The sequence below is a fragment of the Sorex araneus genome, chromosome 1 (assembly GCF_027595985.1).
Source record: "Sorex araneus isolate mSorAra2 chromosome 1, mSorAra2.pri, whole genome shotgun sequence".
Taxonomy (NCBI): Eukaryota; Metazoa; Chordata; class Mammalia; order Eulipotyphla; family Soricidae; genus Sorex; species Sorex araneus.
The window spans coordinates 365427397-365441757 of record NC_073302.1 but is presented as its reverse complement, the minus strand read 5'-3'; the positions used below and the strand labels follow the sequence as shown (position 1 = coordinate 365441757).

General features: G+C 55.0%; 1 protein-coding gene across 1 annotated transcript in view; it reads left to right on the top strand.

The window, feature by feature from the left end:
- The first annotated feature begins 822 nt into the window (after positions 1–822).
- The window catches only part of LOC101542564 (NFE2 like bZIP transcription factor 3), a 34245-nt gene continuing 20706 nt past the window's right edge, over positions 823–14361 (top strand). Inside the window, exons 1-2 of the mRNA XM_055128637.1 lie at positions 823–843; positions 2009–2767. Of these exons, the coding sequence (XP_054984612.1) occupies positions 823–843; positions 2009–2767 (780 nt within the window). The remainder of the gene's footprint in view (positions 844–2008; positions 2768–14361) is intronic.

Sequence of the window (14361 nt, the reverse complement as noted above, 5' to 3'; positions counted from 1 at the left end):
TCAGTGGTGCTCAGGGATCAGTCCTGGCAGGCTCAGGGGACCATATGGGGTGACTGGGGTTGAATCCAGGTCAGGCAAGTGCCCTGCCCTATACTGTCTAGCCCAAAGGCCCTAGACGATTCTGCCTTAAAGAAGGCACCATTTCTGTTCTTACCTGTTGGTATAGAGTAATATTTTTACAATCACTCATATCTACATATTCTTTTGGCATTGGGGTATATTTTCACTTCTCTAATGAGAACAGAAACTCAGAGTTCTTCATGCTCCTTCACTGGGAAGGGCCACTGCACTGTCAGACTGGGTAGAAGGTCCTCTGTGTTCCAAGTCCAGCCCCAAAAGGGCTGCTGTGAGAGGTTGTGTGACCAGTGTCTGTCTTCCAGCCCCTTCCTCACTTCTGACCCCGCCTCCACGGCTGAAAGCAGAAACCACTTAAGAAAAACCGCTTCTGTGCCCCTTGCCTCACTGGGCAAACTGAAATCCCGTGTGCAGTTCTCATCACAGAGGTAGAGAGAAAACCAGGGTGGAGGAAGGGGCCTTGACAAACAGGTCCTGCTCAACTTCTTACCCAACTACAGTTGGAGATTCCCGTTCCCCCGCCCCCCCCCCCCATTCCAAAGAAGGGAATGAGTAAAACCCAGCGCTGGGGATTGTGTGGGCACAAAGGTAAGTTAAACAGGTTTTTTGCCCTCAAGAACATACAATGGGCAAACCCCACACCAATCCCCAATGCAAAGCAGGCCTTGCCAAATGTTGCAACGCTGACATACGGGATATATGCAAAGGGAGAGCAGATGGGGACAGAATTCATTCTGAATAGCGAGAATGGAGCAGCGGTATGTGAAGGTTAACCCCTGGAGGCGGAGTAATACAAATAATGGGTAACAGAACATTCCTCGCTCTGTGTGGTGGTTTACAGGCATCTGCTCCGAGGCGCATGGCAGGTATGTGGAGGAGGGATTGTGATTAGTCCCATTTCGCAGCAAAAAAAACTAAGGCACAGAGAGCACACCTGTGTCCAGGCTAGAAAATGGTAAGGGTGGAGGGTGGAATGGAAACTTGACGGCCTATGGATAACTAGACCTTCTTAGCCTTCACTTAAAAAGGAAAGGTGACCTTGAGGAAACAATGAGGGGTCGGTGGCCCTGCCGCTCAGGAGGGACGCCTGCTGGAAGTACTGATTCCAATGGCAGCTACAAATACTCTATGTTCAGCTCTACAGACATGCATCTAGCCTCACTACAATCATGGGACAGGACTATTACTATTATAATTACTATTATTTTGGCTTTGGGGCTACACTCGGCAGTGCTCGGGGGAACCATATGCGCTGACTGGTCATGCTCAGGGCAAGCACAGTGGTCCCCGTCTAGTTTATCAATAAGAGCTTAAGCAGGGATAAGTAACTTATTCAAGATCTTAGGACTGTCAGAGAGAGGGACTGAGAACCGACGCCCGAGCAAAGATTCCACTGCTCCCCTTTGCAAGGCGCCCAGGCTTTCCCCGCAGTCTACACAGTCTGTCCCTTCCCACCCAACTCCGCTGACTTCCCGTGGGAGGTTATTGACATCTCTAGTGCCCCAACTCACACAGAAGTCGCGGGCCACTCGGAACCCAGAACAACTCCCACTAAGCCTTGCGTGCCACCCGCACCGCCCCCAGGGAAGAGCCTTTTGAGCAGGGGCTACCCGCGCGGCCTCCCACGCGCGCAGAGGCCGGGGGTCTAGGGCGGGACCTGGCGGGGGCGGGGCCTGGCTGAGGGGCGTGACCGGAATGGAGAGGGCCCTCGGGGGCGTGGCTTTTGTGGGGCGTGGTCTATCGGGGGCGGGGCCTGGCGGGAGCCGTGCCTGATGGAGCGGGCCTGCAAGAGGGGCGTGGCCTTGGGAGGGGCGGAGTCTGAGGGAGCGGGGCCTGGCGGAGGGCGTGGTCTCGAAGAGGCGTGGTCTCGAGGAGGGGCGGGCCTGGCGGACGGCGCGCAGGTGGCTCCTCCTCCACTGCTGCCGAGTCCCAGGCACCGTGCCCGCCGCGCTGGGTGCGCCTTTGTGCCCGGCTCTGGGAGCCCGCGACGGCCGCCGCGCGCCCCGCTCCATTGTTTCGCTTCTCCGTGTCTTCCGGGCAGGTGGCGGCGGCGGCGGCGCGCGGGGTCCGCACGTGCCGCTGCGGCGGCAGGAACGCGGGGAGCCGCGGGCGCCGGGAGATGAAGTACCTGAAGCCATGGTGGTCGGACGGCGGCGGTCTCCTGCACCTCACCATCCTGCTGAGCCTGGCGGGGCTCCGCGTGGACCTGGATCTCTACCTGCTGCTGCCGCCGCCGCCCCTGCCCGGCGATGAGCTTCTGCTGCGAGGTGGCCCTGAGAGCCCCGCCTACGCGCTCAGCCCCTTTCCCGCCTGGGGAGGCTGGGGGCGCGCTGACCAGCTGCACCCGAAGGGCTGGGAGCCCGACCCCGCGGCGCCGTCCGAGGGACGGCTGCTCCGGGAGGTGCGCACGCTGGGCGTCCCCTTCATCCCGCGCACCCGCGTGGATGCGTGGCTGGTGCACAGCGTGGCGGCGGGGGACCCCGACGGCACCCATGGGCTCCTCGGTGCCGCTGCTGCCGCCTCGTCGGCCGGAGGAGTGGGCGCTGGCGTGGACGGCGGCAGCCAGGCTGCGCCGGGCGGTGGCGGCGACCCCCGAGCGGCTCAGAACAGTCCCTTGGCCGCTGGAGAGGAGGAAACGGCGCCGGCGGAACCGACGGCTCAAGTTCGGGACGCTGCAGCAAGCGCCAATGAGGTAACCAGAGTACTGCGGGGCTTGCTGGCGCGGAGCGCGGGGGCGGCGGGGGTGGGGGCTAGAGGGTGGAGGGGACCCCCGAAGGGAACACCCTGCCCTCTGCTCCCACAAGCGGCCCCTGGGCAAATGTGCGTTCTCGGGCGCGCCGAGCGCAGTGCGTGGCACCGTGGCTTTGGGGGTCTTCGAGAGCTAAAGGGTGCACGCGTTCACCTGCTTGCAGAGACTCTCGGTCCAGTGTTGAGGGCATTCAGGAGTAACCTGGATCATAGGAAGGAAAGGGGCCGGCGCTCGCCGCGCCTGGGACGTGTGTTTTTTTGCTCGGGCAACTAAGACCACGGGGGAGGACGCTCCTGTCTCGTGAGAACCACTCTCGCGCCCCTGGCCCCGATTTGATTTGAACCCGGTTGCGGTTGCATGTTGCTGCTGCCTTGGGCTCAGGAGCAGTGACCCGTGCCCAATCGGAGAATACCCAGCAGCCGGTGTACTCAGCAGTGTTGCTCATGCCCAGCAACCCCGCGCCCCCCAAGTTGAGCATCCCCTTCACCTCCACGTTAAAATCAAGAAGATGGGAACCCTTAACTTCCCGTGGGAGCAGAGTTCACTGGGATCTGTTGCTGCCAGTAAGCCAGGCGCCCCGGGGCACGCCAAGCCTTGGGACCCTTCAACACCAATTTCCACAAACCCACCTCTCCTTTCTTGAGCCAGCTTCCGTTCGCTGCTGGCCCGCACCCGAGTGTGAACAATCGGTATCGATCAACAAGTGTTCCTCGGTGGTGGTTTTGCGAGCATGATCTTACGCAAAGTGCAAATCGGGGCTCGACTGGTTTGTTTGCTGCGCTGAGAATTGCCGTTTGTGTAGGCAGTTGCCAGACGAGCTTCCCCACCCTCTCCTGGAGAGGGTCATTGTGCCGAAGTGCAGGTGATTCACAGTTCGGGCCCACGGGATCCGTTCCTGGGCCCTCACTGAAAGGGGCGGGAGTTAGTGCCCACTCGTGGGCAGCCTGGATTGTGCGGGGCTGTTTTGCCCCAGCCTTCCCCGTGGGTGGGTGTTGTCACCGACGGGGCGGGGTGGGGGGGCGAGGAAAGCCAATGCTGGATACCCAACCTGAGGTCGTGCAGCCCCTCCCATCCCAGCTGACCGTCAGCTACCTGCAAAATGGGGGAGGGGGGAGCTGCAGGGCCTGCAGGGAGGTGTGGCTGGTCCTGGGCCAGGTGGATAACCTATTTAGACAGATCTGCCTTGGAGGAAGCTCCTGAGCTCTGCCCCCTCGGGAGCTCCACCAGAGGCCCAGCCCAGGTTTCCTGGTGAAGAAAATAAAGTTCAGTTGGGGCCATTCTCCAGGCGTTGCCCTCCCTAGCTGACGTGTGTGGACCTGTGGGACAGCAGGGGCTGCAGAGATGCCTGATTGTGTTCTTTCTGGCAGTAATGAGCTTCAGAATGTCCACCGCCAGCAGACTTCTATTGGTAATGTCTTGGACCTCAGCCTGTGAAGAACATATAGGCTAGGCATTATGCACTTTGTACTGTTAAGAACTAAAATTTAGGTCCAGAGACAGTACAGGGGCACAGGGGTTAAGGCCTTTGCCATGCATGCAGTTGGCTCCTTTTGATCCTGGCCCCACACATGGTCCCCGAGCACCACCAGGCTTCTCTCCTGAGCACTGAGCCAGAAATAGCCCCTGAGCAGCAGCACTGAGTGTGGCCCAACCCCCCAGCGCCACCCCCCACCCAAACTAAAAACCTTTATGTAGATGTACGTAGTGATCAAGGTAGTCTGTTTCATTTTTGTCTTTTTCTTTCTCTTTTTTGTGGGGCCACATCCTGGTCCCTGTGTAAAGTCGTAGCGAGTTTCAAGGCAGGTGGCACTCTGTTAGGGGAGCCCTAGGGAGTGGGGTAAATCATGCTGTTCATCTGGTACTGCTGACCCACACTGGTCAGGATTAAAGTTCCTGGAGAACTGGACACTGCAGTGAGGTTATCTATCAAAGCAAATCTTGGCTTTGAAGACAAGGATTTAACAGGAGTGGATCTGTTCTGACTCACTGCTTTGGTAGTTTTTTTTTTTTTTTTTGGCTTTTGGGGTCACATCCACAGTGCTCAGGGCTTGCTCCTGGCTCTGCATACAGCGAGCACTCCTGGTGTGGATTGGGGATCATACGGGATGCTGGGTATCGAACCTGGGTAGGTCACATACAAGGCAAGTGCCCTACCCACTGTACTATTGCTCCAGCACCTGGTGTTTTATGTTTTCAACAGAACGTATGGAAATTCAAGGCCTGTGAGGTTAGAGAACTTGGCTAATGTCACACAGTTCAGTTAGTGGAGAAGTAAGACTAGAACTGCTGACCCCAGACTGATACATTCTTTAAGCACCTTCGCTGTGCTTAGTTGTCCTGGCCAGCATTCTAGCAAAGTGCTAGCCATTTCCTTGACCCAGGTCCTCCCTATGGGGGAGTTTGGGCCAGAGTTGGCATTGCTCAGGGCCTACTCCCTGCTCATGCCGGGGAGGGTGCGGGTCACATATGCCATGCCAGGGATAGAACCTGGGCTCTCAGCATACAAAACATCTGCACCTACCCATTCACCATCTCCTCAGACTCGATCGACTTTGAAAAGCACTTGGTACTACCCATAATGCCACACTGACCATTTGGAACCATGAGTTCAGAAGAAAATGGGCTTTTATTTTTTCCTTTTTGGGTCATACCTGGTGATGTACAGGGGTTACTCCTGGCTCATACACTCAGGAATTACTCCTGCCGATGCTCAGGGGACCATGTGGGATGCTGGGAATTGAACCCGGGTCGGCCACGTGCAAGGCAAACGCCCTACCCGCTGTGCTATTGCTCCAGCCCTGGGCTGGGGACATCTTAAGAGTTCTTTGCAGTCAGCCCATCTGGGGGCATCATGGAGCTGCCCTGGGGCAAGTTAGACATGTACTATCTTCTCTGTCTGGTGGGACTCTCTTGCTTCCTTCTGGGACACTGTGTCTACCACCCCGGAGAATGGTGTATGAGGTGCCAGCTCAGTGCCAGCAGTGTAGATCCACCTTCCCACTTCCTTCCACACTGCTTGTCCCCATGCTGCAGGCAGCCCCTTGGGCTTGTTTGTGTAGAAGCCCCGGGGCTGCCTGGCTCTGCCCAGTCTATTGCAGCTGCTGTGACCTTGGACGAGGTTCTTCCTTTTCCTGCTTCATCCTTCCCACCTGCACAGAGGGAATAATCCAGGTGCCTGCTGCTGTTTTGATGCTACAATGAAACAATTCATGGCAGGAAAGGAGTTTACTGAAGTGTTTAATAAATGTAATACCAGGAGTGACTTGTCCCAAAGGAACAGGATGGGGGGGGGTTGTCCTTCTTTGCTACTGGCTGTTCTGGGGCCTACTCCTGGCTTGTTTGGAAGAGTGAGGGGTGCAGAAAGTCACTTCCAGTGGTGCTCCAGGGACCTGCAGTGCCAGGGGCCGGGGTGGGGGTGGGGGCACCGGATTAAGCTCTGGGCTTTGGCACCTACAGCTTGGTCCTTGTTTGTTTGTTTTTAATTTTACTTTATTTTTTGGTTCTTGGGCCACACTCCACAAGAGTCAAGGCTTACTCCTGGCTCTATGCTCAGGTATCACTCCTGTCAGTGCTCAGGGGACCCATATGGGAAGCCGTTTGCAAGTCAAGCTCCTTATCCACTGTACTACCTCTCCAGCCCCTTTTGTTTTTTGTTTCTTTGTTTTTGCTTGTTTTTTTTTGGGGGGGGCACACCTACACTTAGGAATCATTCCTGGTGACCAGGCGCTGGGGGACTATACGGTATGCTGGATATCAGACCTCAGTCTGCCACTTGCAAGGCAAACACCCTACCCGTTGTACTGTCTTGTACTATCGCCCTGGTCCCTGTTTGGTTTGGGGTTTTTTTTGGTTTTTTGTTTTTTGTTTGTTTTTGCTTTTGGGGTCACACCTGGCAATGTTCAGGGGTTACTCCTGGCTCTGCACTCAGGAATTACTCCTGGCGGTGCTCAGGGGACAATACAGAATGCTAGGAATCGAACCTGGGTTGGCCATGTGCAAGGCAAACGCCCTACACACTGTGCTATTGCTCCAGTCCCCTGTTTGTTTTTAAATAGAGAATTCTAGTGGCTTCCATTTCTGATTCTGATTTCAAGGGCTGGAACGGTAGTCCAACCGAGAGGGATTTGCCGTACCAGTGCCCAACCTGGATTCAGTCTCCGGCATCCCATATGGTCCCCTGAGCACTGCCAAGGAGTAACCCCTGAGCACTGCCGGGTTTGGCCCCCAAAGCAAACAAAAAAAGAGATTCTGATTTCAGAGCATAGTTTTTCATTAACTTTTGTTCTGAAAGAAGATATTTTAGGAGTTGGATATTTTTCCAACTATCAAAAAGAAGCACGGCTTCAGTTTCACTTCTGAGTGGGACTCATCATTCTCTGAAAACAAAACCTGGAATTCCCCGGGCCAGACATGCTTCCCTTCAGACCCATGATGGGTCACAGTCAAAATATGGCAAGGGCTAAACAAGCAGAAAGCTCAGGTTGGGATGTGTGTACACATCTGAAGGTGTGGTGGCTGCTGACAGCCGTCTCAGGGAGCTGTTGCCACTTTGAAATTGAGAGGACCTGGTTCGGGGAGGTGGCCCAGGTTTGAGCCCTGGCACCTTATGGTCCCCCGGCACTGCTGGGAATAACCCCTGAGCACTAAGCTGGGGGTAACCCCTGAACACTACTTGGTGTGATTCAAAACCAAAAATACTATTTTACAGAACTTACAGTCATATATTCTTACAGTCATTTTGAAGTTGCAACCCTAGAATGGGGACCTGTAGCTGGATGAAATGTCTAGCAGGACTGCTGGCCTTTTGTTTAGGGGCCACACTTCAGGAGCTACTCTCTGCTCTGTGCTCAGAGTCACTCTTTACAGTGCTCAGGGGACTAGGGAGTGTTGAAAGTGCCCTGGACCTCCTGCAGGCAAAGCACATGCTTGGCCCTTTGAACTGTCTCTCTGGCCTCCCCCAGCTGAACATGCTGACCGGGTTTCTTCAGGTTGCAAGGAAGCATCCGGTCCAAGCTATAGGTGACTTTGAGAATAAAGGGAAGTCAGCAGGTCCTTGATCAGTAAAAACTGCGTTTTGTTTTGGTACCAGAGTGATAGTACTGTGGGAAGGGGGCTTGCCCTGCAGGCGGAAGACCCAGGTTTAATCCCTGGGACCCCATATGGTCCCCTGAGCCCCTCTAGGAGTAAGCCCTGAGCATTGCCGGGTGTGGCTCAAAAACAAAAGCAAAACATTGGATTTTATTTTAAAATTAAAGGAAGTCCTGATACCTAGGCAGTTGGAGAGAGATGACATCTCAGACCTCGCCTATTTTAAACTCACAATTATGGTACAGCAATAGTCTCTTGCTGTTTGTATTTTGGGGCCACATCTGGGGGTACTCAGGGCTTTTTGCTGGGGGTAGGACTAGAGATCTCTCTTCAGGACACTTCTGGCAGTGTCCAGGATCGGGGGTCGGATGTTCAATGCACTACAGTGCAACTAAGCCTCACATTCACTTTGCATTTCCCTGATGAAAGATATTACCATGGTCTTTGCCCAGACACGGATGATGCATGTTACCATCCCAGTGTCTGTAGGACTACCAGAGCAGGGGGCCACAAATGCCTGGCATGCATCGTGTCTGTTCTGGAGGCAAAGCGGTGGAGAGCCCTGGTGTGGACAGCGCTGTGAGTGAGAATCTGGTCCAAGCCTGGAGCACCTGGTCATCACTGACAGACAATTCTTGGTTGAGTCCCACTCCATCCCCTCCCCTGTGCTCTGCGTGTGTCACTCACATGTCCACATCCAGATCCCCCTCTTTAGAGGAGCACCAGCCATTGCCCCCCGGCTCCAGTGTAATCACACCTGACTGATTATACTTGTGAGAGCGGATCTCCGAATAAGGCTGGAGGGGCCCAGGTTAGAACTTCAACACATGAAGTGGGCAGGGACGTAAGTCAGCCCCCTTCACATCCTCCTCCTCTACCTTCTGGCAACTCTTGGCATGTCCGACTTGCTTAGCAAGCAGGCCTAGCCCTTGAAATCTAAGTTGGTGTTTCTGGCAGGATCGGATGTGCTCCTAGCAGGGTCCGTGGCTGCAGGATTAGCATGCAGGGCTCATGAGACCAGGGAAGTGGCCGAGGGCAGTGGGAGACGGGCTTTGCTGCCGATGTGATGGGCACCTCTGTTGGAGCCTTTCCCCATCTGCTGGCAGGATGCAGGATGGGAGCAGGCTCGCCTTTCGCTGCCTGAGTGCGGACCCAGCCCTGCCCCCTCCACCTGTGCAGCTCAGCAGGAGTCAGGCTGTGGCCTGTGTGTGCAGGCAGGGAGTTTGCTGGATGGAGCGTACATAGGGCACGTGTGATCTGGGTCTGGTTCTCTTCTCTGTGAAATGGGGTGGGGGGTGTCTGAGAGAGGTGTTGAGAATGAAAGGGGATTATGCAAGTTCAGCAGCGCCAGTGCCTGGGACCTCAGCAGTGTGAGCTGCTGCGGTTCATTCAACTGGGGCTTTGTAACACCCACACACACCACCGCCCCCCCCCACACACACACACTCACACACTCACACTTTGTGCTGGTGCAGATTTCCACATTATGCCCCAGTTTGGGTTGCCCTCACTTGGAGATACTCTGCTAAACTCTTCTTTACCTACCAATTTGATTTTTTTTTGGGGGGGGTCATGAGGGGCCACACTTCGTGGTGCTCAGGGTCTCCTCAGGCTCTGTGCCCAGGGGTAACTCCTGGTGATGTTTGGGGAACCATATGCCTGGGTTGTACACGGTGCCAGGGAATAACAGGGAACATCAAGACCATTGGCTTAACCCAGGTACCGGTTCTCCGGTTCCTCCAGTTTGATAATTGATTTCTGTAAGCCCCCCTGAGACCAGTGTGACACGGCTGCCTTAACTGACTGCTTGCTGATCCTCTAGCTAGGTAGCTCTTCTGATTTGTTTTGGTTTGGTTTTTGTTCCGTACCCGGAAGTTGTTCAGGGGACCATGTGGGACAGGGACCAAATCTGAGCTGTGTGGGGATGATCCCGTGCTTTCTCCCCAGTGCTTCCATGTCTCTCTGTTCCCTTTTTTTCTTTTTCTTTCTGGGTTACACCCAGCAATGCTCAGGGGTTACTGGGGTTGCTCCTGGCTCTGCACTCAGGAATTACTCCTGGCGGTGCTTGGGGGATCATATGGGATGCTGGGGATTGAACCAGGGTCTGCCACGTGCAAGGCAAACGCCCTACCCGCTGTGCTATCGCTCCAGCCCCACCTCTCTGTTCCCTTTGCACAGAGCGACTCTTTCTTCCTTTCATGTCTCCTGACATTAATTTCTCGGACTCATCTCAGCCACGCACGTTTCCTGTTCTTTCTCCCGAGCCCCCTGCCCCCTGCCCCTTCTCTGGCAGAGGCAGACGCAGCGTGCAGATCCCGGCTGCGGCAGCCTCTCGGTTCAGCCACGAACGCCTCTTCGCTCTCCCCGCTGACAGCCCTCGGGAGCCAGGCACGGGAGGAGGCCGAGTTGAAGAGCCCAGTCCCCCAGGCCAGGCCTCCTCGTGTCCTTTCCATGGCAGCCTGTGTGGTGACCCGGGTGCTGGGCTGGCTCTGGCTCCTGCAGGACCAAGGTTCCAGCTGGAAAGTAGGTCAGATGGGAATGCCAGTGGGCCACTCTTAATGCCAGCGTGAGTGGCTGGGGGCTGCAGAAGGCAGACTCTCGGGTTGGCATTGCAGTTAGGTGGGCAGCGGAGGGTAGAGAATCGCCTCGAGTTATAGAGCCAGGGAGTGACCTGCCCAGGGGAGGGCCTGCTCCTCTCCTGATGAGTGATTCAGGATCATGAAGAAAAAGAGACCTGATTTGCCATAAGCAAATCATGTGCTCCAACCCTGTGCGCCTTCTCTGTGGCCCCTGAGAGATTCATTTCTAGGAATTGCCTGAAGTGATTATGGGCAGAAAAGCAGCTGCTAGAGGCAGTATGCCTCTTCCTCAGGAAAACTGCCCTTTCATTTGTAAAGCCCTTCAGCTGATTGGACCAGGCCCACCCGGATTATGGGAGAGAATCTCTCTCCGTGGTCTGGTTGATGGTAGCTGCAGACCACATCTGCAAAAATACTTTCATAGCAGCCCCTGAGTCCGTGTTTAGTTGGGTAACGGCTGAAGCCCCTTGGAGCTGAGGAAGCTTCCCATCACTCCACCTCCATCTCTTCCTGGGCAGGTCTGTGAATCTTGGACTCCATATCAGAACTGGAGAACTTTCTCCTCTTTCCTGGGAGAGCCTCTGAGCATGTCATGAAGCTGAATGTTAAAGCGTCAGTACTTCAGGGCCGGAGAGATGGCTTCATGGGCTGAGTGTGGGCTTGGTCCCCCTCTCCCCCGCCCAACTATTGCTGGGAGCAGCCTCAAGCATCACTAGGTGTGGTCACTTCCCCTCCACGCCCCCTAACATGTTGGTACTTCTCATACTTTGCATACAGGAAGGAGCCCAGGTGTATGCAAAGCTCGTCCCAGGTAATGTTTAGGAATGGCACCTCCCACCCCCTGAGCTCCTGGGCATGGTCTGAAGACAAATAAGAAAATGCAGAGGGCCTTAGTGCAGCTCCTGGCCTGGCCCGCGTGTCCCCCAGGGGCCTTGCTCCTGCTCCCCCGCCCTGAGCTGGCTCACTCCCCAGCAGCCTGTGTTCTGCCTGTGCTTCTCAACCTTTTCCAACCGTTCCTAAAGTAGCTTCCCACTGGTGGCTCTCCCCTTCACACTGTTTCCACTTCTGGCCCCCGTGGACCACCCGGGGGGCCGTGGGGAGCAGAGAAATGCAGGTGTAGAGGGCGTCCCCGAGGATGGGGATTTACACCATCGAGGGCTGGGCCTGGCTTTGGTGCAGCAGGAAGGGATGTTCTCTCCCCGGTGTGGGAGGCCGGGCGGGCGCCTGGACAATGTACTGCAGGTGGTTGAACAGACAGGGAGAGGGCGGTGCGGGTTTCTGCTTTAGATGATCAGGAAGCCTTAGGAGGACTGTGGCTGGGGTCCTGCGCGCCACTCTGAAGAGTGGTTTGGGGAAGGAGGCAGACCCTGAAGACCCATTTGAGGGAAGAAACCTTACCCCGTCGACTTGAACCCAGCGCAGGCACCAGTCACGGGGGTTATTGGTCAATTCATTGTGTGGTGCCAGCCTGGATTTGGTTGAATCCCAGCCTGCGCCGTGAGGCTCAGGGTTCTTGACCTGTGGACAGTCTTGTTCTGTCCCAGCAGGAGCTGAGCCCCAGGACCCTCTCCCCGCCGATGCTTGGCCGCAAGGCCTCCTCTCTGTGCTTGGAAGGCCCAGAATAAGAGAAGGACTGAGCAGCGTCAGGGCGATTGCTCAGGCTTGGGCTCTAGCAGTGCTGGGAAGTTGGAAACACATCTCCGGCTCCTGGCTGGGAGAAGAGAACTAGCTCGTGAAAACACGAATCATGAACACAGAACCAGCTTGCAGATAAATACAACTGAAATGTGTGCCTGGGCGGGGCTGGAGCAATAGCACAGTGGGTAGAGCGTTTGCCTTGCATGTGGCTAACCCAGGTTTGAATCCCAGCATCCCATATGGTCCCCTGAGCACCGCCAGGGGTAATTTCCGAGTGCAGAGCCAGTAGTAACCAGGTGTGACAAAAAAAAAAAAAAAAAAAAATGTGTGCCTAGGGGCTGGAGTGATAGAACAGCAGGTCAGAGACCACGGGGTTTGATCCCTGGCACTTCATTTGGTCCCCTGAGCACATCCAGGAGTGATTCCTGAGCACTGATGGGTGTGCCCCCCAAGCCTCCCTAAAAGGGGCAGTGCTGGAGCGTGGGTTGTGCATGCAACCCCATCTTGTGCCCGACCACAGCACAGTATCCCTGGAAGGGGCTCAGGGAACTGCTGAGAAACAGTTTACCACAACCGTAAAACTTGTGCATAAGTCCCAAGCAGAGCTAAGGTAAAAATAGTAGGAGAGAATTTAGCTGATGTGGTAGAAATGTTCTGTGATGGTGATTTGTCAAATAGCACCTCCATTTGTCACAATCCTACAACTAAGGCTTATGTGTCTCTACATGTAAAAATCTCCCTTAATCACCCTCCAGCTTAATTGGCTGGAGGTATCCGTGATAGAAAAGTGATAGGACTGGAGTGATAGTACAGTGGGCAGGGCGCTTGCTTTGCATGCTACCCATGAGGGTTCGATCCCCATTACCACATAGGGTCCCCTGAACACCGCCAGGAGTGATCTCAGAACACAGAGCCAGGAGTAAACCTGAGCATTGTTGGGTGTGGTCCAATGTGTTCCCCCCACCCCAACCACCAAAAATAACATATATTTACATATATACATATATATATATATATAAATTTCTTGCTAGAGAGACTGTACAGGCATTAAGGAACCTGTCGTGCATGTAGCTAACCCTAGTTTTGTCCCTGGCACTCTTGATACCTCTGGGTATGCTCCACCCCTTGTTCCCATGCTCGAAAGTCAGGAGGTGACTCAGGGCTGGGCACAGGCTTGGCCTGCCAGAGACCCTGCATCCACCCCAGCACATCCCCAGCACAGTTGGTCCCCCCCAAACCCTGAGCTAGAAGTAGGTGTAGCTCCCAAACACAACACAACACAGAACGGTGGCATTGTTGAAACAGGTGACAGGTCCACGGAGAGTTTACCATATTCTCTTTCCTGTTTATATTTGAAATTCCCCATCATAACGAAAATATAAAAGGGAACCGTATGTTTTGAGAACCGTTGAGACTATTTGCCTGCGGGGTGACCTCCCACCCAACAGGTGAAGAGTGAGCATCTCTAGGGCACCCCCAGCCCGCGGTCCTGCGGAAGCAGAAAGCACCTTTGAAGGTGGTCTAGGGGCCAGAGAGATAGTACAGCGGGGAGGGCACTTGCCTTGCACACGACTGACCCGTGTTCAATCCCCGGCATCCCATATTGTCCCCTAAGCCCACCAGGAATAATTCCTGAGTACCTGTGCCATATTCAATATGCCAAAAACAGTAACAAGTCTCACAATGGAGACGTTACTGGTGCCCGCTCGAGCAAATGGATGAACAATGGGGACCACAGTGCTACAGTGCTGAGTGCAGAGCCAGGAGTTTGCTCTGAGCCCTGCTGGGTTTAGCCCCCAAATGAAAACAAAAAACAAACAGATTGGAGGGTTCTTCTCTTGTGTCTGAGGCAAGGGCGCTCCTGTCCCTGACCTCGTGGTGGGTGCCAGGCCAGGTGCCCGCCTCTCAGGCTCTGCTCCTACCTTAGGGATGACTTGGCAGCGTCTTCGGCCGGTCCCGTGGGGCGTGCAGAAATGAGTGTAGCCTAGAGTATAGCTGCTTAAGTCTAGAAAGTGAATGTGGGTGTCCCGAAAAATCTTCTAAAATTGTTTTACGGGGCTGGAGAGATGCTGGAAGGATCCTTAGCACCACGTACAAGCATGATTCCAAGCGCAGAAATGGAGAGGAGGTAACAGAAGCCCCGCCCCGTCTTCAGCTTCTTTTGTCTGCTCGTTTGAAGGCCGTACCTTGCAGTGCTCGGCGTCACTCCTGCCAGTGCTCATAGGAGCCTAA